General features: G+C 41.1%; 1 protein-coding gene across 1 annotated transcript; it reads right to left on the minus strand.

Annotated features, from left to right (window-relative positions):
• Nucleotides 1-2,302: 2,302 nt before the first annotated feature.
• ext2 (exostosin glycosyltransferase 2) lies at nucleotides 2,303-24,508 on the minus strand. The gene is made up of 15 exons (XM_062423235.1): nucleotides 24,374-24,508; nucleotides 23,516-23,858; nucleotides 23,208-23,431; nucleotides 22,579-22,668; nucleotides 21,525-21,641; nucleotides 21,095-21,290; nucleotides 20,697-20,836; nucleotides 20,510-20,603; nucleotides 13,000-13,131; nucleotides 9,021-9,210; nucleotides 6,537-6,703; nucleotides 5,239-5,382; nucleotides 4,612-4,740; nucleotides 3,857-3,939; nucleotides 2,303-2,790 (listed from the first exon to the last, which is right to left on the minus strand). The coding sequence occupies exons 2-15, from the start codon at nucleotides 23,828-23,830 to the stop codon at nucleotides 2,652-2,654; spliced, it is 2,160 nt and encodes a 719-aa protein (XP_062279219.1). The 5' UTR covers nucleotides 23,831-23,858; nucleotides 24,374-24,508; the 3' UTR covers nucleotides 2,303-2,651.
• Between the last annotated feature and the right edge of the window lie 159 nt (nucleotides 24,509-24,667).

Consider the following 24,667-nt stretch of genomic DNA (forward strand, 5'->3'; position numbering starts at 1 on the left):
TGGCTCAGGGGCGAGGCACAGCCACACCACCAAACCGAGGAAGGCTTTTTAATTAACATTGAGCCATGTGGGGGGCTGCAGTATTGTGTGTCAGGACAGACAGGGCTGTCTGTCTTTGCCTTGGTTTAATGTAGACTGCTTTTCTGCACAGCGCAGCCTGTATGCACATGGACATACAGGCATCCAGTAGCTCAGGTTAACACAATGTATACTCACTGTTTACCATTTTCACTCCTGTATTTATGAGTCGCTAATTTTGCGCTGAAAACATCTTCAGTGATGTCTTCCTCTACACCCCTTCTTTCTATCCCATATCACTGCTTCAGTCGATTGTCCTACAGTCATGTAAGAACTGTTAATTCAAGATTAGCTTCACATAAAAAGTGTTATCCTCCTGAATGCTGCATAACTCCTGAGGTCATCTTCCACTTTTTCTCATTTTCTAATACTACTGAAGTCAGGCAATCAGTATAGGAGTTATTATATAATAAATATGTGTGCTATTGTGTGCATGTACATTTTTGGTGCATGCAAAATGGATTGAAGTGTTGACTCTTGGAGATGATACTAATTTGATGTTTTGATTTTTTTGTTTTTGTGAGACAATGATATCAAGTATTTGAGTAAAATTGTATTTCTAAAGTTGTTTGACCATTGTTTTTCTCAAGATATGTAATTCTTAAGAGTTTCAAAAGGTTTTTTCAAGTTTTTGTTTGGCTTTAAGCTGTCTTTTGAAATGAGTGTATGAATTTACTTATGCTTGTGTTGTGTGATTAAAGTACAATAAGTTATTGCACTTCTACTCAGAATCAATGTTCCTTATTGGATTTTGAATGAAAGGTTAAACCTGGAAAGGTTAAAGCAACAAGAGAAACAGTAAAAAATTGATACTTTTTCTTGCAAGGTTATAGTGATGCTTGTTCCTCAGCAAACCAAATGTCACCCCAAACTCTGGAATAACAGTTACATACAATACAGAAAAATCAAGGCAACTATTCACTCATTAGTATTTAAGCCTTTCAGGTCATTAGCAAAAGACACTGATAAGCCACAACGTGTGAATAGTTGTCTGCTGTTTAAAAAAAAAAAAGACTATGAATTTGCAGCGTCTTATTGCATCGCACCACCCTGCCAAAATAATGTCATCCCTGTCGTCACACTCAGAAATCCCCACGCTTTTCAGTCCCTTTGAAGGGACACGAGTGCTGAAATGAGATCGCACAACCCGCAAGAGTATCACACTAATTGAAGTTGACAAAAATACGAACTGCGCCCTTTTGTACTGCTGACATTGAACAGGGTGGATTAGGCAGCGTATATTAACAACAGGTGACAGGCTGGAGGGAACAGTGGATGTGCCGTGTCATGGATGGTCACAGAGTGAACCTCACCACCTCGCTCACACAGTATATACATACAACTGAGTCACTTCAGTGTGGTCTTTATTTATCATGTATGAAAAGTCATGGATACATAAAATCAGTCAAAAGCAAAAATTAAAACAATTTCAACTGACCTTATGAAAATAAAAAAGGCAAATAAAAACACCACAAGGAAATGTTACATCAGCACTGCTCTCCATGTTATAACCTACTCATTGGAGCTTTGACATCTAATGATGAAGGGGACACAAAACAATATAAACACACACAACAGCTACAATAAAATGGTAAAAAAAAAAAGACCAGGCATTGCAACAGTTGCTTTATACACCGTTTTGAAAAACATGTAGATTTGTCTATTGATACAGTATGACTTCAAATGCATGGCAAACAAATAATTAATGCAGTGTTCATATGCACAATTCAACTCATGGCATGAGTCAGGGGACACTGCACTAGCACCGCTGCTTTTTTAATGTATAAATATAAAGAAAGGCTTCCTTTGGCAGTATTAACTTACAATTGAAGATGTTACAGTAGCTCAGCAACATTTTTTCTTAAATTGGCAGCTGCTCAACTCTAAATATTAGACTTATGATACTAGCTTTGTCTAATGGTCCCATCAGATTGTGTAAAACTGACCTCCTGTGAACCATTTACTGTACATTATCTGCTGGCCACTGTGGTTTGTATTTGATAAACCCTACATAGATATGTTGCTGAATCATGAGCTATATATCATGTAAATTAAACATTTATTACTTTTTCTTTTCATACAATACAACCAAAAGATTCAGGTCCATGTCCAAGTCTTTGAAAAAAAAAATCCTGGCGATAGCATCATAAATTATGACTATTATACAGCACTGCTGCAAAATATATATATATATATATATATATATATATATGTATACTATAGTATATATACACTGTATACACTGATTCCAGAGGAGCTGTAGCCCAAAGTTTCAAGCTCCAAAACAGCAACAGTGAGGGACCACAAGCCTCCAATCAGTCAGTCTGTCCATCAAATCTTAGACTTTGATTAACACTCCAACAGCAGTTCATGTAACATTAGTGTGTAGATTAGTGTAGAATTGATATTTTAAACCAAATCAATGGAAATGTGAGTGTTAACTAAACTGGGAGGTGACATACTCACATACCAGTTCAGTCTGAATACTGATATCTTGGTAGAAAAGATGATGGTGATGGTGGCAAATGATGAGTTGAGGCTGTGACGAGGTCCAAACATCTGTTGCAGGCTGGTCAGAGGCTGCCGATGTTGGGGAAGCTCTTGAGCTTCTCTGGAAAGTCGTCTTTATAGAGAACTGGGTCTGCGCGGTGCTCCACCACCTTCAGAGGCATTGTGCCAAAAACTGACGCAAACTTGTTGATGCACTCAGATCTAGAAAGGAAAACAAAACACATTTACTTCAACAGCAAGTCACAACCATTTATTTATTGATCAACACTTATTAATCATAGACTTGGATGTGGATGAGTTTATGTTTCTCTTTTGTTGTCATATTTGAGTTTGAGTTTGAGTTTTCAATCTTTCTTTAGTAAGTATTTTTTCTTCTATTTTAGGTCTACATTAACTATAATCACATGCTTACATCTGTTTCCTGGCATGTAGTGGCTATATCCAGTAATTGATTGAATGCAGAATGTAGTTTAAAAGTGAGTTTAAAAAAAAAAAAATGGGTGTAAACATGGTCTTAACCTGTTTTAACAGCAATTCAGTGGCAGTGTTTAAATTTACTACATTTGTTGAAGTAGCCGAAATAAGGTCACTGAATGGTTTTGAGTCAATATACAAATTGATGTCTAAAATTTTAAGATCTACTGTATTTAAGCATCGATGCCTTTTACAAGTGCAAATCACTGAACACATTACTGGATCAGACTGTGAGCTCACAGTCATGTCTCTAAATCTTTGATCTATATATTTTTTCAATCTTGAACTATATTTAGCATCTTCAGTGAAGATGCTAAAAACATTTTTGGGTAAATGTACACTGTCTGCATAGACATGCATTAATATTTCTACATCCCATACCATGGTGAATCATGGTATCGGACCTCCATTGATGATGGCTTCACCAAGTACAAGCTCAACTCACAGTGAGCATACTTAAAGTTGACTGAACTGACTCTGATCAGCTGAGTTTCCCATCTCAGGGTTCATCAACTCAGAGTTCAGGGTAAAGTCTATAGTTTGTTAAACCCACTTTCTGGAATACCACGCTCTTTAAAGTGAGTTTCACACGAGTTTGTTATCCCATGCACCCACAGGTTATGTTTCCTGCTCAAAGAAGACATTGTTCACTGCAGTTTACAGATGTTTGTGCTATGAGCAAAACTCAGCTAAAGCAACACATAACAGAATGTGACGAAAAATGAAAAAATGCCAATGAGAGCTGCCTATAATGCAACACGGTGGGGAAAAAAAAAGAAAAGACAAATCTTACCTCTCCACCATGTGTGTCTGATCCAGTGACAGTCCATCTATGGCAGTACACTCTGGACACTTGAACTTTTTCCTGGGGGTCACCTAAACAAAGTCACACTCAGTATCAAGTCAGTTGAGTTTAACCGTTTGTCAAACCTCAACAGTCCAGACAGTGGCTAATAAACTGTCCAGTCTGGTGAAATCAGTCTATGGCATCCTACAAGAAGTCATACACAGTGGGGAGAAATTAACTGAATTCTCATCAGTACTAGAGTGATGATGTATGGCTTTCCTCTGTCTAACCTCCATCACATCTACACCCTGCCACATGCCGGCATCCAACACTCGACCTGTGAATGTATTGTGTGAGTATAAGAGGAAAGAAGGTGAAAGACACAGAGAAGAGGACAGTTCGGGTGAGTGTTTTCTGAAGGAACCTGTCTGAGATATGGTGGGAGGTGGGAGTGCGGATGCAGGCCTGGGGAAGTGTGCAGCTTGCTATTTGATGGCAGGGTGTGCGTGAGCTCCGGTAAGCTTAGGAAAACATACTCGGAGGGGGAGTGCCAATGAGTGACACCCAGATAAGGGAGGTTAAGGCTGGGCTTTAGCTCGGGCCCCTGCACCTGGGCAAAGTCAGTGTGATGGGAAGGGGGAGAGGCAGTGAAGTAGGAGGGTGAGAACTGATCAGACCCAGAGATGCTGGTCCGCTCTGTCAGGCTTCATCCTCCCCCTGCAAGTTTAAAGCACCCAGACCAGTCAGTGATATGAATGTACCTTTATGGGAGCTTTGCCTGTGATGTTGGCCACCAGGAAGTTCATGGCAATATCCTCACAGTTCATGTGGGCATCCACCCAGTTCTTGATGTCTCCTGGCATCTTGTATGTGTACAAATAATTGAAGTACTGGAATGGAAACAGATTCACAATAACAAATGATCATTTAGTATCATATGGATATAATATCATAATAGCATATAATATACTGCAAATTCATTATGTAGAATAATGAACACACTGTTTGACTGGATGACCCAAGAATATGTAGGAGGAATCACTGCTCTAGAATTTGCTTTAAACGTAAGTGAGTGTTTGAGCGTTTAAGTACAAGTCAGATAACCTCACCCTACCTATGACACACTGCTCGTCTATCACTGTAACCCTCTTGCCTACAATCCAATCCTTCACATCCCTGAAAACAGAGTTCTACGGGAAACTCTGTAATACTTTATGTAAACTTCATATTTAATTTGATTTCCAGTTATAAATGTACAATTTCCTTTTCAAAGTTGGTTCTGTGTGCATCATTACTCCGAAAAAAGTTGTAACATCCATGAGTAACTTTCAGGGGCAGAGATCAAGCAGCCAAAACTACTCCGTTTCAGGTAGGCATTCCCAGGTTACCTTGTGGTAAAAGGCAGCTCCTGTTAGAACCATGGAGACCTCATTGGTCCACTCCGACTCATATTTCCACTTCCCCATCTCATGGTCCCAGAGATGCAGCCGGCCTGGGTAGCCCACCAGCCTGTCCGGGAACTCCCTCCATACCTGAAGCAAGAGGCAGGAAGGAAGACAGATTGAGCTGACATGAACCAAAGTGAGAAAGGCAGGGTTACACTAAAAGAATCATATTAGGAACTGGTGTCCAGGCTATTTAACACAAAATCTAAAAAGGTATGCCCATGGGTGTATGCTAGCCAGCTTATCCAGAGTAGCCTGGTTCCCCTGTAGTGTCACTGCCATCAGATTGACAAATCAGAGATGCATAACACTGTCTGAGTGTAACACTATTAAGTTATGCTCTGTTATCTCCATAGTGAGACAAAAATGCGTCTCCCTGTAGATTATTAATACTGAAGCATCAGTGTGTAAGCAGCAAGTTACTGTTGTAGCGCTGCTGGTAGAGCTAGTTTTAAGTACTTTATATACAGTTAGACCATAAATCAGCATAAAACAGCTGTCAGCAGATGTCCTGACTCCTAGCAAGAAACAGAAAGGTTGTTTTCCTTTTCCCACGGCAGTACAATTAGTGAGTCATTGTTGTATGTTTATATTTTCCTAAATTTCTTTTTTTCTGCTGTTCCTCAATCGCACTGAACCATGAATTTTGTGTACTGTTAAACTTCTCATTTTGGCTATTCTTTTTAAAATATTTCTCTTAAATCCCCCAAATTTGTGGAAGAAATATATTCAATTCCTTAAGTACTCATTTAAGAATTATGAAATAAATCTCAAGAATCCAAATATCCTTCTGAGCCAAAAATCTCTACTGGTAGTCAAATGAAAAGATAGGTGAAGCTTGGAAGCTGAATATTTTTGCTCAATGGAAACCAAAAGGCACGGGCATCTAGTCTGACAGACAGCTCCTCTATGGTATCCTGCCTTTAATTGAATGTAATTATCCTTAAACTGAGCACAATTTTATTAAATGGCTTCTAAATGCATTCAGGTGAGTGTGCAGGGCTAAGTGGGGCTGGGCAGGTATGGCATGGAAAGCATCAGCTCTAGACCTGTCATCATTCTTCACACATCAAACACAACCAGCGGGCAGTCAAATCCCCACTAGTGGAGAATGAGACTGTAATAGCCCTGAATGACTTTAAACTCTGGGATCAACTTGAAATGGTTCCCTGCATTACATGCCATCAGGGGAAAGACGGGAAAATATGATCAAGGTTAAAGTCTTTTCTTTTTCTCCTCACCTCATAGCCAAACTGCAGTTCGTCAGATGTCAGCATGATGATGTCATCATCAATTGCCAGCACAGCTTCTGTCTCGATCTCGTCGTAGGGGAAAAAACGGTTACTCAGCTTGTTCTCCTTTGTTCGCACAACTTTAAGAGGAACACCGATCTTTGGCCAGAGAGACTCTGCCAAGAGAAGACAACAAAACAAGAACCCACTGCATTTTTAACTTTTCACACATAGATATAGAGCTCAAATGGTGAGACAATTAATGGATTGGTCAATCTATAAAAAATGAATTATACATCAATTAATGATTTAAAACCACTTTAAAAACAAAAACTGACAGTATACTGACTATCTTCAGATTGTGGAGTACTGGTTGGACAAAACAAGCTATTTGAAGACATCACCTTGGTCCCTGGAAAAATTGTGATGAGCAATTTTCACTATTTTATGACATTTCATTACTAATTAAACAAGATAAAATACTTGGCCGGTTGACTGATAAAGAAATTAACTCTTGTATACAGTACATAGTATTGGACAGTATAGTTCACTTTTTTTGGTATATTCGACAGAAATTGAGCAAATTTATAAATATGGCTGCTATCAGTGCCCGAAGATGGGTGAGAATTTATGATGTCATTCACCACTGACAGATATTTGAAGCCTGTCCTGGCAGTGGAAAACTGTGTTCTGGGAGTTTAATTTCACTCAATAGCTTGTATCGTTACGCTAACCCCAAGCACGTGCAAATCTAACCACACTACGATTCTTCATGAGGCAGATCAACAAAGCATTTTTTCAGGGGAACATTTCAAAGACCTTGGGCAATGTCCATGGCACGGACTATGGCACAGACGGATCACACAGAATGTGTCCCCTCCTTAATGGTGTAACAAGGGCCTGGCAGACCATAAGAGGAGCTCCAGGTCCGCCTAACCACGTCTGAGGACTCCTGTCAGAAGCTATTGTTGGGAAACTGCTAGGTTAAAATGCCCAGAGTTTCTTCTTTCACTCTGTCTATGTTCCTGTCAGCCCTTCTTCCATTTCCATGGTTGGGAAGAGACAGCAGGAGTGGCGGAATCAAAGGTTATTATCTAAATTCAGCCTCATCTTGGCATAAGTCAAGATGTACGCACTGTTAAACCTACAAATAACTTATTAACTCCTTTATACCTTAACTTTTTAAATTGTAAACAAGGGGCAACAAAACAAATACTGTGTTCTTAAGAAAAAACTTTGGCTGATAGGCTGTTTGGCAGTTATTCATATCTGCTGTATCGGTACGGCAGCACTGTAATCCTGCCAAAAAACAAAACAAACATTGAAAGCAAGTCAAGACGATCTGATAAAAAAAAATTACATTCAAACCTGTTACAAACACAGAATAAGAAATAATATTGGACTGCGTACAAAGACATTTTATCCTTGGTCAGCATCTTCCTATAGAATAAGAAACATGGGACGAAGCAAAAACAGCAGCTTGTAAACACATCAGACCAAGGCTTGGTGTGAATGAGAAAGAAATCTTCCCTCATACTGGACTGAGCCCCATGAGTCTGACCTGTCAATGGCCCCTTGTTAATTCTAATGGGTCACAAAGCTCCAGCCAGGCGCCGCTGACGCCTCTAATGAAAAGGCAACTCACAACCATGAGGGAGCACTTCAAAGTCGTCTCACTTCTTCATTACGTTAGCCAACTCTTAAGGCAGCAGGACTGATTTAATTCCTGGTCCAGAACAGTGTTCGTCTGAGTTAAGCCGTCAGTGGGGTAAAGGCGCGGGTTAACAGTTGTGTACTTAATTGCCATGTTAAGGAAAATGATTAGAGCGCAAGTTGCAATAAATAACAACTAATAAGAGTTTATTCTGACACTTCTCTGACTGACTTAAACTGATGAAGTAACAACCACGAAAGACAGAAAAAACAGACGTAAAAGGTAATAATACTCTGTGGTCAGTCATAACTAAGACCTGCTGGTGTCTTCTAGATTATATTCATACAAACACATCATGCATGGTGTTCAGATGACTACAGCTGTTCAGCTATCAGTTATTATTCTGTTACTTGTTTTCAGTTGGAGGGACCAAGCTGCTCTACACTTTCTTCATCCCTTTATGAAACAGAAAGCCAGAGCGCTGTAGCTCAAGCAATGAGCGCACCCTGCATTTATTCTGGAGAGATAAGACTTGGCAGCTTTTTCTATTATCAGTATACATCATCTGTTATACATCAGAGGCCTCACTCTGGGACTTAAAAACCACTATGGCATCAACACCCAGACTCACATCTTGTAAGCCCAGCTGGTGTCATAGAGGGACAAAACTAATTTGTGAGCACAAATTAGTAAATCCATTCAATGTCAGTGTGCTGTAGAAGTGACATTATAGGTTATTAGATCACATTAGATTTAGCTGGGTGTACCTGACTGTATATACAACTTCATCCTCAAAGCTTCATGAATTACATTAATAATGTGTGCGTGGGTAAACTCACCCTCAGGAGGACTCTTGTTTTGGTTATTCCACACAACCAGCAGCTTAGCCAAGCTAGGCACCTTGGAGATTTCTGTGATGACCCGGAAGAGACTCTCAACGCGGTCGTAGGTAAGCACCACTGCTGTGAACCCAGGTGCTCTTGGTGGGATAAGTGGCAAGAACAGAGGGCTGTTCACACTCGACCACTTCTGCACAAGACAGAAAACAAAGACAAACATGAGCAGATTAAGCCTTGCATATCTTTTTCATTTCCACTGAAAACTACTGTACAGCTTAGTCTTTTGTGTCACCCTGATTTGTCACATTTTCCATGATTTAATGCACTATAGCAGTGCTTCACTGGACAGTGAGGTCACCTGCAATAATTTCCAGATGATGGTTTTTATTATGGAGCAAGAATCATCCAATAATGTCTCTTGGGGTCTAACAGAGGCAGAGCATAGAATGCCAAAAACGTCCAGTCAGACATTGGCCCAGAATGCCACGTAAACTTTACAGAAGCAGCAGTTCATGACAAAGAAAAAGCAGAGAAGACTTTTCAAACTGGACTGGCTGGCTTCTCTCTTATGTATGCAGGTCTTGGGGTGTTATTATAATGGGTGAAACTCTTCTGGGAACCAGGAGAGAAGAAGAGTGGGACAGGGAAGAGGAAGCAGAAAAGGTGGGAAACACTGTTATATAGTGAATAGTGGCTGCCCATCATCAGTGTGGAAGTTGGCTTTTCTTTCATTGCTCCCCATTAATATGGCCTGTAAACCCAGAGAGTCCCACTGACTCCAGCTTAGATCAAGTGACACTTTTAAACCAAGAAAGCCAGATGAGAAGTTTATAATGTTATATGTGTGTACTAAATACTGGAAATTAAGAAAGAAATTTGGATTGGACAGTTAGCATTAGCCACAAATAAAGAAACAAAACTTTTTGGTGTACTTTTTCATTCTTTCAAACTTTCATGTAAATAGTAGCAAGTCAAGGAGCATCAATGCACAAACTTGATGAAATTTCAGTCTCCCAAAATGTTCCATCCATGGCAATGACTCTGAGAAGGGCAAAGAGAGCTGATCTAACACAATCAATTTGTGGGCTTCTTGAAGTACAAATAAAGCTCATTTCTCCTCTCTGGTCCCAGGTGGCCACAAACACACACTGGCTCCTTCTACAGCATCAACACAACTCTGTCAACACAGACACAGTCGCTGCCTTTTACACGACATCCGTCACTCCTCCACCAATAAAAAGTCACTTTACTGGCAAGTGGAAACTTCCCTGTGGTCGTTCTCACATTGTCAAACAAGCTGAGAGGGAAATAATTAAACTAACACAAATACGCAGCACAGATGCATTAAAAACAGAATAAAAGAGGCACAGACCACTTAAGTCATTTGTCAAACCGATTGAATTAGATGAAAAGAAAGCCGCAGCTCAATATGTCGGCAACAGATCTGAAGGAGTTGAGTAGTCTTTTTTTTTTTTTTTTGACTTGCACTAAAAAGAAACATTTTATTTGGTTGTTTGAACTGCTTGAGTGGTTCTTCATTTATCTGAGACACTTGAAAAGCCTTAAAAGGTACCGAAAATAAGAGCAAAATAAAATGAAGAACTGTATTCAAGAAGAAAAGTATTCAAAATGGCTCATCTGTCAAGAGACATTCTCACTAAAACAAGTTCTTAGATTTAACTTTATCAGCACAAATATTATGTGTTACTAATGTAAACAGGTGAACAGCTTAGGCAGGTCTGATCTAATCTTTCAATGTATTGCTTAATGAGGCAAACAAACTTGCAACACAAGATGTGTAAAAGCCTACAAGTATGAGAACATTAACATGTTTTTTCAATATTTTGGTTCCTCCGGAGCACCCCTGGGATTACAGGGAAAAAAATGTGATGTTAAAATCCCTGTGAACGGATTTGTAAACTGTGCACACGGATTTCCAAATCTGCTGTTCTTCAGCTAATTGACTATGGTAACCAATCCGCCCACTAAATTCACTTTAATCTAGAACAGCATTAACAGTTTGAATGCTCATCTCAATGTTGGTTATCAGGTGAAAGCACAATAAATGCCATATTACACATTAAAGTTGAAACTCCAAAACTACAAAGCTAAATTAATTTAACTGATTTCACTATCATTAAATAATAGTAATATTAATTATAAAATAATAAGTAACAGTCTAAAAATCAAAAGTTAATGTCAGCTTTCTTAATGTACATTTTGTATATGTGTTTCAAACCTGACTATCCAAATTAATTTCTGGTGTATTAATCATTGAACATCCACACACGGCTTACACATCCATGCACATGGCTTCTGAATCCGAGGCCACGGTTTAGAAATCCATGTAAGTTTTTTTTCCCACTCGGTACCCCAGGAGGGCTCTGTAGGTTCCACTTAAGCAAACTAGATTTCAGTCCAGTCAAATGATTGAAAGGAAATAATTTCTACAGAGTCAAATTAAACACGTACAAATATTTTTGGACTGCACTGCACTTTAACTAGAGTGATCAATGCTGAATAAAACTTCATTCACTCCAGATGCTTCATTGATGGCCAAAACACAATTCTAAAAAAACTGGCAAATTTAAAAGTCTGAGATACCTCAACCTTACAAGTATGCCCACTGCCTAAAACTCCTACACAAAAAGCAGCTTGTCCTTTATTCAGAAAACCCCCTCCTAAAGGCACCAGAAATCCTGGGAAATGTGCTTTCAATTACCAGCCTGAAGACTACAAGAGGTGGTGGGGGGTTAGTGGTGGTGGTGGTGGGGATCTCTGCCTGATTTATTTAGTGCTCTGTTCAAGTTCTTCTCACCATCCATTCACTGAATCCATCGAGAAAACACTTCATCTCCCATCTCAGGAAGGAATGGTCTAGGGTCCGCACCCCAACACAATTAACCTCCAAGTCTGGATCAACCTTGAGACCTGAGTGATGCTGATATATTACGCTAAGGGTTGAGTACTCTGACCAAACATTTTGACACAATAGAGCAAAGTCAAGTGGAAATACTGATTAACAAGCTACCTGTTCAAAGGAGAACAAGCCAACCATGGTCCAGATTGATCAGCTACCTGTCTGGAAACACATTAGTCCTGGATAACTGTCTGGATTTAAGCAGCACTGGATTCCCAATATTTAAAACACCTGTCAGAGTGTTCTTCTTTACACCAACACAACCTGATTGTGACTACCACCTTTTTAATATTAGCATTTAAGTGTGTCTGTTTATAATGACACTAACAGATACTACTATGCAGCATCAACAGACATATTCTCACATGCTTGCACCTCTACCCCACAGGCTGAAGATAGAGACTCTGGATCAGACTGGGCTGATTAACAACTCCTAAGAGATGGTTGCACAGCCAAGCTGTCTGCAGCCACAAACTCCCATAACCACAGGGATGTTAAACACAAACACACACACACACACACACACACACACACACACACACAATTATTCACATCCAGAGTCCCTCTTTACAAACACAGTGACTCAGACATGCAGGAACTTATTTTTCACCACAACGGAGGCATCCTCCTAGAGCCGAACTGCTGACACAAACTGACTGCCTCAGAGCCAGTTGGGTCTATACCAAACTGCGAAGCACTACATCTGTGGTGCTTCTGAAAGAAGGAAGGCATCTACTGTCACTCTGTCACAGAAGCTTTGATTTACAATGCACAGGAGAGTGGGGAGGCTAATGTGGCACTGTGAGGGTCTGTATAGTCAAAGCTCTTTTCTGGACGGGTGGCATCCGAATGCTGGGAAAACTTCTAGAAGCAAAACTGCATAAATTCTACAGAATATAGCTGTATTTTGGAAGGGAGCAGCCTTTAGGATAATTAAATTGATAAATATTGGATACCCCTGAAATATTGAAACTTAGGTTAAAATAATGAGAGAGAAATCTTAAAAATAAGAGGTACTTATAAAATGCATGTCAACATCAGGTCTACACAGTTACATACCACGACAGGTGGATTGTTCCACTGCTCATAAGAACGTGCAGCATACGGGTAGATGCGGTCATTGATGATCTGCAGCGTCGTCAGGCCAATCGCCTTCATGGAGCTGAAGTAGGCCTCCCAGAACCAGCGTGCCTACGAACAAATGGAACAGAGATTTTTAAGTGTACTAATACAAAGCAAAACATAAACAAAACAAAGAACAAATGGTTCTGGACCACCATCCGGCGTCTCAGGAGGGGGAAGCAGTGCACCGTCAACACTGTGTATGGTGGAGACGGTGTGCTGCTGACCTCGACTCGGGACGTTGTGGATCGGTGGAGGGAATACTTCGAAGACCTCCTCAATCCCACCGACACGCCTTCCGGTAAGGAAGCAGGGTCTGGGGACCCGGGCGAGAGCTCTCCTATCTCTGGGGCCGAGGTCGCCGAGGTAGTCAAAAAGCTCCTTGGTGGCAGGGCCCCGGGGGTGGACGAGATCGGCCCGGAGTTCCTCAAGGCCCTGGATGTTGTGGGGCTGTCATGGTTGACACGACTCTGCAACATCGCGTGGACATCGGGGGCAGTGCCTCTGGATTGGCAAACTGGGGTGGTGGTCCCTCTTTTTAAGAAGGGGGACCGGAGGGTGTGTTCCAACTATAGGGGGATCACACTCCTCAGCCTCCCTGGTAAGGTCTATTCGGGGGTATTGGAGAGGAGGGTCCGTCGGATAGTCAAACCTCGGATTCAGGAGGAGCAATGTGGTTTTCGTCCGGGTCGTGGAACTGTGGACCAGCTCTACACCCTCTGCGGGATCCTTGAGGGTGCATGGGAGTTTGCCCAACCAGTCCACATGTGCTTTGTGGACTTGGAAAAGGCATTCGACCGTGTCCCTCGGGGGGTCCTGTGGGGGGTTCTCCGGGAGTACGGGGTATCGGACCCCCTGATACGGGCCGTCCGTTCCTTGTACGACCGTTGTCAGAGCTTGGTCCGCATAGCTGGTAGTAAGTCGGACTCGTTTCCGGTGGGGGTTGGACTCCGCCAGGGCTGCCCTTTGTCACCGATCCTGTTCATAATTTTTATGGACAGGATTTCTAGGCGCAGCCAGGGCGTTGAGGGGTTCCGGTTTGGTGACCTCAGGATTGGGTCACTGCTTTTTGCAGATGATGTGGTCCTGTTGGCTTCATCAGACCGTGACCTCCAACTCTCACTGGATCAGTTCGCCGCCGAGTGTGAAGCGGCCGGGATGAGAATCAGCACCTCCAAATCTGAGTCCATGGTCCTCAGTCGGAAAAGGGTGGAGTGCACTCTCCGGGTCGGGGATGAGATCCTGCCCCAAGTGGAGGAGTTCAAGTACCTCGGGATCTTGTTCACGAGTGAGGGAAGGATGGAGCGGGAGATCGACAGGCGGATCGGTGCGGCGTCTGCAATAATGCGGACTCTGCACAGATCCGTCGTGGTGAAGAGAGAGCTAAGCCGAAAGGCGAAGCTCTCAATTTACCAGTCGATCTTCGTTCCTACCCTCACCTATGGTCATGAGCTTTGGGTAGTGACCGAAAGAACGAGATCGCGGGTACAAGCGGCCGAAATGAGCTTCCTCCGTAGGGTGGCTGGGCTCTCCCTTAGAGATAGGGTGAGAAGCTCGGTCATCCGGGAGGAGCTCGGAGTAGACCCGCTGCTCCTGCGCGTTGAGAAGAGCCAGTTGAGGTGGCTCGGGCATCTAGTTAGGATGCCTCCCGGACGCCTCCCGGGTGAGGTGTTCAGGGCACGTCCCATCGGTAGGAGACCCCGGGGAAGACCCAGGACACGCTGGAGAGACTATGTCTCTCGGCTGGCCTGGGAACGCCTCGGGATCCCCCGGGAAGAGCTGGACGAAGTGGCTGGGGAGAGGGAAGTCTGGGTTTCCCTGCTAAGGCTGCTGCCCCCGCGACCCGACCCCGGATAAGCGGAAGAAGATGGATGGATGGATAGATGGAGAACAAATGTGCACTTTCTTAACAACTTTCGGAAAATTCACTTTGCAGATGTAGACAGAAGAGGTGCAGTATTTAATTTTTGCATTGATTGATAAATAAAAACATGTTAAAACAAGGCAATCTTTTCATACTCAAAACACACACAGTGCATATAGGTATAAGAAAACCCTCTTGCTGTTCCCAGAAATAATCATCATACAGATAATGTGGATGAACATGTATCAGAGCAATTTTAATTGTTATGTCTGTAATAAATGTTTCCACTAGATGCCGCCAAATCTTACACATTGGACATTTAAGTCAAACAAGATTTCATTAAAACATAACATTATTCATTAATTTGTAGACATGCTGGTATTGCTTATAAAACAGAACTCTTTTATGCAATGGATAATGGCTATTGTGACAGATAACATCAGTGTGAAGTCATGACTGTAAAATCCAGATTTTTCCCTCCGGTCCAAGTCTTTAAAGACAGTTATGCAGGCCTCTCCAGCCTCGTGACCTTCAACTACTCTTCTTCTGAAGTCCTCTGAAATCTCACTTGACTGTGTCTGTTTTACTTCAACAGATCTCTGATGTGAAAAGCAGACTTCAATGATAACTGAACTCTCAACCCATATCTTGATGTTATCACATCAGCTGGATATCCCTTTCCCAACTGCCCTCATTTCGAAGTTTGCTTCACAAAGTTTTTTCAGCCAAGATCAAAAATGTGACTAAGAATACCTGCTTTAAATGTGTTTTGTTTTCCTTATGAAATAATAAACTCATTTTCTGTAGGTAAAATGTGAATAAACAATGAACTGATTAGTCTAAAGTGAATCTAAAGAGCATGACATATGTGTCTAGCCTCCTTGCCTTCTGCAGGTCCTGTCCCTTTGCCCCTATTCTATTAAGAAACTTCAAGGAACAGTTCAGAGGCGAGAGAACGCTATAAGAGTTAATGAAGCTTCAAACAACACTGTCTCCTGCCAGGAGACACCGTGCTACACTGACCCGACTCCACCCCACCAGCTCCTCAATGACCCACATTTCCGGGGTAGAGGATGTGAATATTTGTGTGTCTTGTCCTCCTCAAATAATGCACCGGTGTGTATTAATGGCTAATGTGTTTATGTTAGACCACGACAGCCTGTAGTGGCATGTGATCAGGTTTCCATTCCCTTTAAACCCCCATGATATGGTACGTAGCCTTGTACAACAACTCAAAAACAGCATTTATTTTTAAAGGAGGGTGAGGAGAATCCAAAAAGACTTTCTAATCTCAGAGGGGAATCCCAACGGCCCATAAATCAGCCAGTGATGAAAGTTTCTTTTCCGACTGGTAGGAGGCAGAAAGCAAACTGTGCTGGCCCGAGGGCCCCTCCCATCACTATCCCATCACCCTCCACCCTCTCCCAGCGCCTGCAAAAAATTTTATGAGCAGGGAAGAAGAGACAGGCTTGCAAGAGAAGAAGAGAAACCCTTACTCAACCTCTGGATTGCATCCAGTCTAGAGACATAATCTACAATTCTTTTGTGTTTGATGTACCATAAACTAACCACAATTTATCTCAACAATAAAACAAAATTAAAAAGTATAATGTAAACAATTTGTCCACCTGCTGCAAAAAATGTAGATATAAAGGAAACAATCTAAAGAGGTACAGGTTCAAAAATATATTCCTCTTTAAGTCAACAGTCATCAGATGTAACACTTAAACTTAATATTGTCCTTTCCTTCCAGATCAGCAGCTCCCCCTCTTTTTTAGTTTTCTCCACTCTTTTCTTCTTGTTTAAAATAATTAGGTCAGTCATGATCAGAAACAGTTTAGAGTACAGAAGTCTGCATCACTTTGTTTAATTCAATTGACGTTGTCAAGTGCCTGACACATGATTCAACCTATAGACCAGAACTGGTAGCCAGTGAGCTGTGGACAGAACTGGGCATTCATTAGTGTTTTTGACTTAATCAGAAACAGCAGCAAAACCAAATCTGTTTCAATCCTGTGCGCAGCTCACTGGGAAGATTGTTTTACTCAAGATTTATTAGCGCTTAACTTTTAACTGTGATCAAAACATTTCTACACACTCATACGCAGGGTCCAAAATTAACAACCACCAGGCGTCAAATGTGGGTACATTTATTCTTTGGAGAGTAAATTATGGAGCCCACCCGCCACTCTCACCAGTAGGAAAAAATGAATTTCCTACACGTACTGGAGAACTGCTGGTTCGCTGTCACTTCAATCTGCTAGATCCGTGTCTGTCATGCGTGGTACATAATTGTATTAGTTGTCAAACCTCATGATTTTTGGTTACAGTACATGAGGTACTTGTTGCTGTCATCTGGGCAGTTGAAATAGACCCCTGCTAGCTATGAGGAGATTAATTGCAGGAGTGGAAAAGAAAACAGGTACAATTTTGCTTGTTTTTTTTAATACAGGTCAAGACTGATTGGAAATCCACCCTGATACCTGCATCCCTGTCAGATCTCCTCATTGTACAACTTAGCTCACCGTAGATAAAGAAGCACAACTCCTCCACTACCATTGACCTGCAGCACACCATCCACAACAGAAGGCCATACTTCATAATACAATTCAATTTATAATTTTGGGTTAGGGTTAGTAAAAAATATTTTTTGGTCAGACATTTTTTTCATCCACCAGCTCCCTTGACAGGTACGTCACAAAATTAAATTTGAACCATGCTCATAAAGACGTTGCTCTATAATTATTATGACTGCCTGGTGTCCCGGATGTAAATCAAACTAGAGGACAACTACAAGCCAGCTGGCCTCGTGAGATAACGCAGCCTTGGTACTAGTGAGCCGTGTGGTTTCTGGATTTCAGATGACCAAACTCATGCCACCTCTCAATATTCTGCAGAGTTACACTGTGCTCTGTTCCATCTCAATGCCTTCAAATTTAACTCTGGGCTGTGAAATTGAAGGAATGAGTATTTAAAAGAATGTGTATTAGGATATGGTTGCAAACTTCAGTTGATAGTTCAGGGAGATCAAATCTGCAATCAGTGACACCTGTCATCATCCTGTCTGACTGTAAGTTATGTATAAAGGGCTGCATGTGAAAAAATTCTAGACTGAAGATGTAGTAAATAAGGCAGGGGAGAGTTGACAGACTTGACATTCTATAAATCAGCTGCAGCCAGTGTTTGTTCTGCAAGGTGGAGGGCTGGGAAAGCTACATAGATTTTATACTGTGTATGAGATGCTACAACAAAGTTGAGAAGACAGTTAAGATCAACAGACTGAAAAAAAAAGAAAAAGAAAAAAAGGCCAGCCTTGTAGAGTTGAAGAAAATACAGAAACGGAGGAGTAAGTCTTGCATTTATATTCTAATTTAATAACAGAGTTGATTTGGCTGTGCTAATTTAATAAAGGTCTCCAGTTTATGTGTCCTATTCTGAAAGTATGACCCAACCAGGCTCATGGGAGTCAGTATGCAAAACATTGGCTCAGTGGTCTCACTTGAACACTGTTAACATCTCGCAGCTGTGTAGTATGTGATCTTTTAGAATGTGAGCTAAATGAAGGCGATTACATCAACTCAAGTTTGAAAATGAGCTCCGTTGTCTGAAATGAGTCTGCTGACTACTAATTAAAGCTCAACAACAGTTTATCACAGTTTGACCTGGTCTCCAATTAGACTTGTCGCTTGAGTTAACCAAATGTTCTGTCCCTACAGGGCGATGTGACGTGTGACTGCCCCCTTACACAGGTTTTACTTAATATATTTGACTTGACACGCCAGACGGTTTGTTACACAAAACCATCTGAGAAGTTGTCCTTGAAAATTGTTCAGAAAAGGGCTGTGATTGGATAAAACATCTGTCTATCACAGTCTTTGCTTGCGAGGAGGCTGTATTTGCGAGATCACAAGATCAGTGAGAATCATTGCAGGAAGCCGATTGGTCTGAACCAACAGTGGTACAGACACAAGCGCATAACTTGAAGCGTGACAAAATGGATTCTCGCATTATCTCGCAAATCCAGTTGCCTCGCAAGGTAACAATATATCTGTATAAGTAACACACATGTCTAACCACCATGACAACTAATAAATAGCAATGAATACTTATTTGAGGCCATTATTTCAAAGACCTATCGCTACCCAGACAGGCTCAAATTAATAAGTTTTGGTCAGTTAATTTTGTCTTCTCCTTTAACAAAACCACCTCTCAACAATCACAGACTTTGAAGTAGCTCTCTGTATTTGCAACTTGAAGATATATCACACATTTTTGTTTTTTGACTCTAATGCATGTTGACAAAGCTTAAACTGTACCAATGAAATGAGTTGTGAGTGGTCCAAATTGTATGGTATTGTCTTTGAGGTAAGTATGCGCTGTCAAATCCTAGTTTTACATTAGTAAGCACAAAGGTTAGGCTATGCAGGAACATAGACATAGAATCACTATCAAAGCAAAGACTGCTGAGCCCTCTGCTGGTCAAATAATGAAATACACTCATGCAGCTCAACAAATTAAGTGTTGAGGCTTTCTGCAAATAACTAGGAATTGATCTATCTCCCTCAGCACTAAAAACATATTTTTACTAACAGAAAGCAATAGAGTAATGTTTTGAGATTCATGCAGGTAAAAGAGTACAACATTACAAATATCTTGGACGGGATGGACCTTTTGTATTAATTCAGTTCAGCGTCTTGCTCAAGCACACTTTGGCATGAGGACAGGAGGAGCAAGGGAATTGAAACAAAATGGTTTACAGGTGAACTGAAGAGAGTTGAATCATAGGATTTTCTCTATAACCATCACTATGTTCAGTGAACATCTGATCCTTTTAGAGTGGGTTTAGTGTGACCAAGTGCATATAAAATACTAAAGAAAGCTTTATGTTTAGTTTCACCAAACTGGTTGCTAAATTACTCCAATAGAGGAACTGACGTACATAGACCATCAGAAAAAGCAGAAGAGTACAGATCTATATTACCATGTTAAATGAGCTATACAGAGCAGAAAGCCCCCATCTCATAAGGCCCCACCTTTATAGCTTGTATGGTGTAATCCAACCCCAAGCCCGTCTCTGAGCCTTTGGCATAAAATGTCTGTTTGGCCAGTATAATTGGTAAATGGACTAGAGTTGATACAAGGGAATGAGGAGCAGCTGAACTGGTACAATTCTCCCCTAGCTACTTTCACCTTTGTTTATTGTGGCTCAATACAGCTATCAAATGGAAGGAAAGAGTGAGCCGACTCTCGTCATTTCAGTTGAGCTAAAATCAACATAGCTGAGACTTCTGAAAGCTTTTTAAAATGTAGACTGAGCAAAGGAGGAGGGAACTCAAACTTAAAAAAAAAAATGAGGGTAATAACCAAGTGTCTGTTAGTTTTGGCTTTCATAGGCTTGGATTGGTCGGTTGGTTAAGGCACAGAAACATCTCAGACATGACATGCAAGTGCTCTACCCCCCGAGACCAACATGTCAGTCTGGGGGTTCTCTACTCAGTACTCAAACTACAATTGAATGAAATGTATTTAAATGTGTTGTTGCTGAGAAATGTTTTCTTTTCAGCGAGACACTGAGACCGGTACCTGTCTCTGCATCTCTTCCACTTGTCGGTGAGGAATGCTCTTTAGGATGGTGTACATTTCAGAGAGCTTCTCCTCTGGAATAACCACAGATGCCCTGTGTAAAACCATAAACATAAGATAAGTGATCTGAATAAAGCTTGACAATAAATGCCATTTACTTGTTTTTTTTTCATTGACTTAAACAGACCTTTTCCAGTCAAGTACTTCAGAGAATGGCAGAATGTAGGAGTCAGCAAGGATGACAGGGACACAGCCAGCCTGCAGCACATCGCTGAGGGCAGCCTGACCCAAACGAGCCCCTCTCAAAACCACACAAAATGATGATTCCTGCAGAGATGCATTGTGATAAAACTGTTATTGGGACATGTGATTTTTCATTGGACAAACACACAATAGATTCAAGTATAAGGCATAGCCCAATTGGGCCTCTTCCAAACAGAAACTGTTGATAGTATAAATATTACGACTTGGGATGGAAAAACATATGAATATATGAAAATAACAAATTTGATTTTTAGTTGAAAAATTTAGGGAAGTGGTACAGTAAAGAACGATTATGCATCTTTTCACACAGTCGTTTCCCACCTGCAGGATCTGTGGGTAGTCATACACCTGCCCCTTGTAGCATCGTTTACGTGCGGAGGCAGCTCCCTGGGAGAGATTGCTGCATTTGTCCAGAAGGAGCAGTGCCTCTCCATTTTCTTCCTTCAAGCGTTCTAGTTCAGCACGGTACTCTCGGTGAATGGCAGTCTGAGAGGACAGAATAAAGTAGCGCCGGGGTCTGGGGGATGAAGACAGGAGATATGAAACTAGTTATCAAGTCATACTTTTTGCTAAGTGTAACTCCTTAATCAAGACTAACCCAAAAAATAAAAACAACAAAAGCTTTAATCATTTTATCTAGATATCCATTCTAGGTGTCACATTATTATGTTCCAGTGGATCACTGCAGTGTTCATTAATTTAGTAAGTATATCGACAAGATAATGAGAGTTTAAGAGTGAAATGAGCTCACCCAGGCTGTCTCTCAGGCAGCTCAACATCAGCGGAGAGGGGGCTGTAAACTGGGATGCTGACATCATAACCTTGTCTGTAGGTCCATGTAGAGAAACCACCACCAGCCAGCAGCGCTCTGAAACAAACACAACAGGCCCGACTGTAACAATGCTTCAACACACTGGGGAGTTCAACAGAAACAGAACTGACTCTAACAGACAAATGCACTCATTCGTCTTTTTTGCTTCCTATGAGCAACTATTTATCAACAATTCTGATGTGAGACATGAAGTGACATCAAACAAGGCTTGGATCTTGGTCTGGTTAACAGAACCCATACCGTTCAAATATCTAGGTAATAAGAAGTATTTTGGATTCCCTTCTGCTTTCAAGCAAGGTGAATATAAAGTGGAAACACACTAACGGTCAACCACACCTGGTTCTGATGAGGCTCCATGCCAAATGGACTCCAGCTGGATGAGCCCAGGAAATTCTTTACAGCTAAAGATAGTGTTCATTGTCTCAAGGCTGCATATTCAGAAACCCAACCTCTTCCATCCACAACCATCACTCTAGCCCACAGGATATCTTGAGACACATACAGGGGTCTTTGCTGGTAAATACCTCCAAATTTGAAACATATCCTTAAGGCCTCTTGAAAATATGCTATAGTATATTTTAACTACTTATAAGTATCTCTTTCATCTTCTTAAAGTGATCATAACACATGTGGGTGACTACAGATAATGAGCAGTTGTACTTGAGGTTGTGTGATTGTTGTATGCAAATTTAGGTCAGTTTCATCTGACTACAAAAGAGCTATAAAAAAAATAAATCAGGAAATAAAAAGGGGATGTACATGAACAAGAAATTATTTATGGTTTTGTTCTGTATCTACAACCTAACACAGCAATGTATGTAATTAATATCACTGTATTATTTTAACATGCTAAAATGTTGTAAAAGTCAAACATTACTGTTCATTTCAGATTTCACCAAGGTTTTGCACAATGATGCTGATTATAATGGACCCAGTCTTATGTTACACAAATGGCTTTTAAAGATGAAGCTACCTGTCTCTGGGCACATCCAAAGCAGTATTGTAGTCTGGAGGACCTCCAGGTAGCATGTTGAAAAGTAGATGATTCATTCCTTTGTCCCACCTATAACAATATACACACAATTAGTGCTAGAATGATTATCAATTTACAGAATAATAGCAGTTTTGCAGTTAATTGTGTAAGTAACTGTGAATTGTAAAATATCAAACATTAACTTATGTAGACACCCTAATGTGAAGAATTATTTGCTCTTTTCTTTATCACATTGTGAAATGGAATTTTTGAATGTTGGCTACGTCTAGAAAACAATTTTAAGACATCACTTTGGATTCTGGTGTCTTATGTAACTTATCTGGTGTTTTATTCCCGACATGTTATAGCCTCAGTGATTCATTTATGAATTCAAAAATCAATTAATAGGTTACTTGGTAATAAAACAATCCCGGTCTAAAAAATGATAACTGCACACATGTAAGAGCAATTTGAGGAAAATAATTTCTTAATGGGGAATAATTGGGAATAACTGCAGAGTACCCAACTGCAACTGACAGTGACAAATTAGTAAAACTATTATGTGTTTTGATTAGGAATGAGTAAAGATGTAAATTAATTTCATGACTGAGATTCAAGTAAACTTTTACCTGGGTAGCATTGCCAGTGCCTGGGCAGTCTCTCTGACACGCAGGGAGTTCTGATTCAGCACATCAATGGATGGGATAAAAAGACAAGCCCTGGTGACGTCATCCGTGTAAAAGTCACTGTCGGAGATGGCACTAAGAAGGTCATTGTATTCTCGTGACAGTCCAGTGCTGCTGATGGGAACCCCCAGTTCGTCCACAAACCTCTGCAGAGGGTAGAGGTAAACCTACAAAAACAACAATTTCAATACTGTGTTTAACCAAGGACCAATCAAGGACCCAATGTGAAGGTGGATCTGAAAGGCAAGTACCTTTATACGGTTCTTGGGATTGTAGCCACATCTGTACACGTCAAAACAGGTGTGCATGCGACAGCTGAGGTCACCCCTCTCAGGAATGGGACTGGAGACAGGGAGGCGGACCAGAGGTGCATCATGAACACTGCGTTTATCCAGGGTCCAGTCAGCGGTGGACTCAATAGAGTGAGGCCAGAACTGGAACATCCCAGTGGCGATGAGTCCGAGCAGCACCACGGAGAAGAGGGTGATGTAGTATATGCGGTGCTTGGTCTTCATCCGTGGGATAAGAGCCGGCCCCCGCGAACTGTATTTACCAGAGGCGTACATGCCTGACTCCTCTATGTCCAACCAGCCACTACAAACACAGAGCTGAGATAAGTGACCGTTTCATGTACTGTTTATACACAATAAAGCAGTCTATATTGCCCTCGAGCACCAGTCAAAATAGTATCTAAAATGTTATCATGTTAAATCGATGTGTTAAATGTCAGTCACAACAAGCTGTCGTTATTATAATAGCTCATTTACAGATTTAACAGAAACTACAACTGAAAACAGCGTTGGTATGCTGTCTTCCCCTTAGCTTCTATAAAATCAATGTCACCCCAAACCATTAACGTTGACCATGACCTGAGGAAAAACTGAACAACTTATTTGTGCTAATGTCCAAGATAAACAACGAAAACAGCGATGAGAGTGGCTTTTTTCTCTCAAATTGACGTTAGCTAGGAAGCTAACTTTGCAAACAGCAGCTAACATTCATGTTACGTTAGCTTAACTAACGTCAGCTGGCGTTAACAAACCTTAGACATTACCAAAAAAATGACAGTTTTCTAACATGATGTGTATTCCGTTAAATGTTTTACCCACCGAGACGTTTATCTGAAGGGGCTTCGACAGGTCGGTGTCAATTCATGGCAACGGTGAGAAAACTAACTAAGCTAAAGGCTCGCTTGTAAATACAGTGGTAATGCTAACTTAGCAGCGAGCTAACGTTAGCTTTCAGGAAGCCTTTCAGTGATTTTCGGAAGTAATTCTTCTTTGCTTCTGACATGAGTTTGCAGGGTAGAGACTGTGATTCCCCCTGGTGGTGGACATCATATTGGCACATATTCTGTAGGTGTGGGTGAATAAATACAGCACAGCATTTTACTGCATTTAACC

This window comes from Scomber scombrus, chromosome 1 (genome assembly GCF_963691925.1).
Source record: "Scomber scombrus chromosome 1, fScoSco1.1, whole genome shotgun sequence".
Taxonomy (NCBI): Eukaryota; Metazoa; Chordata; class Actinopteri; order Scombriformes; family Scombridae; genus Scomber; species Scomber scombrus.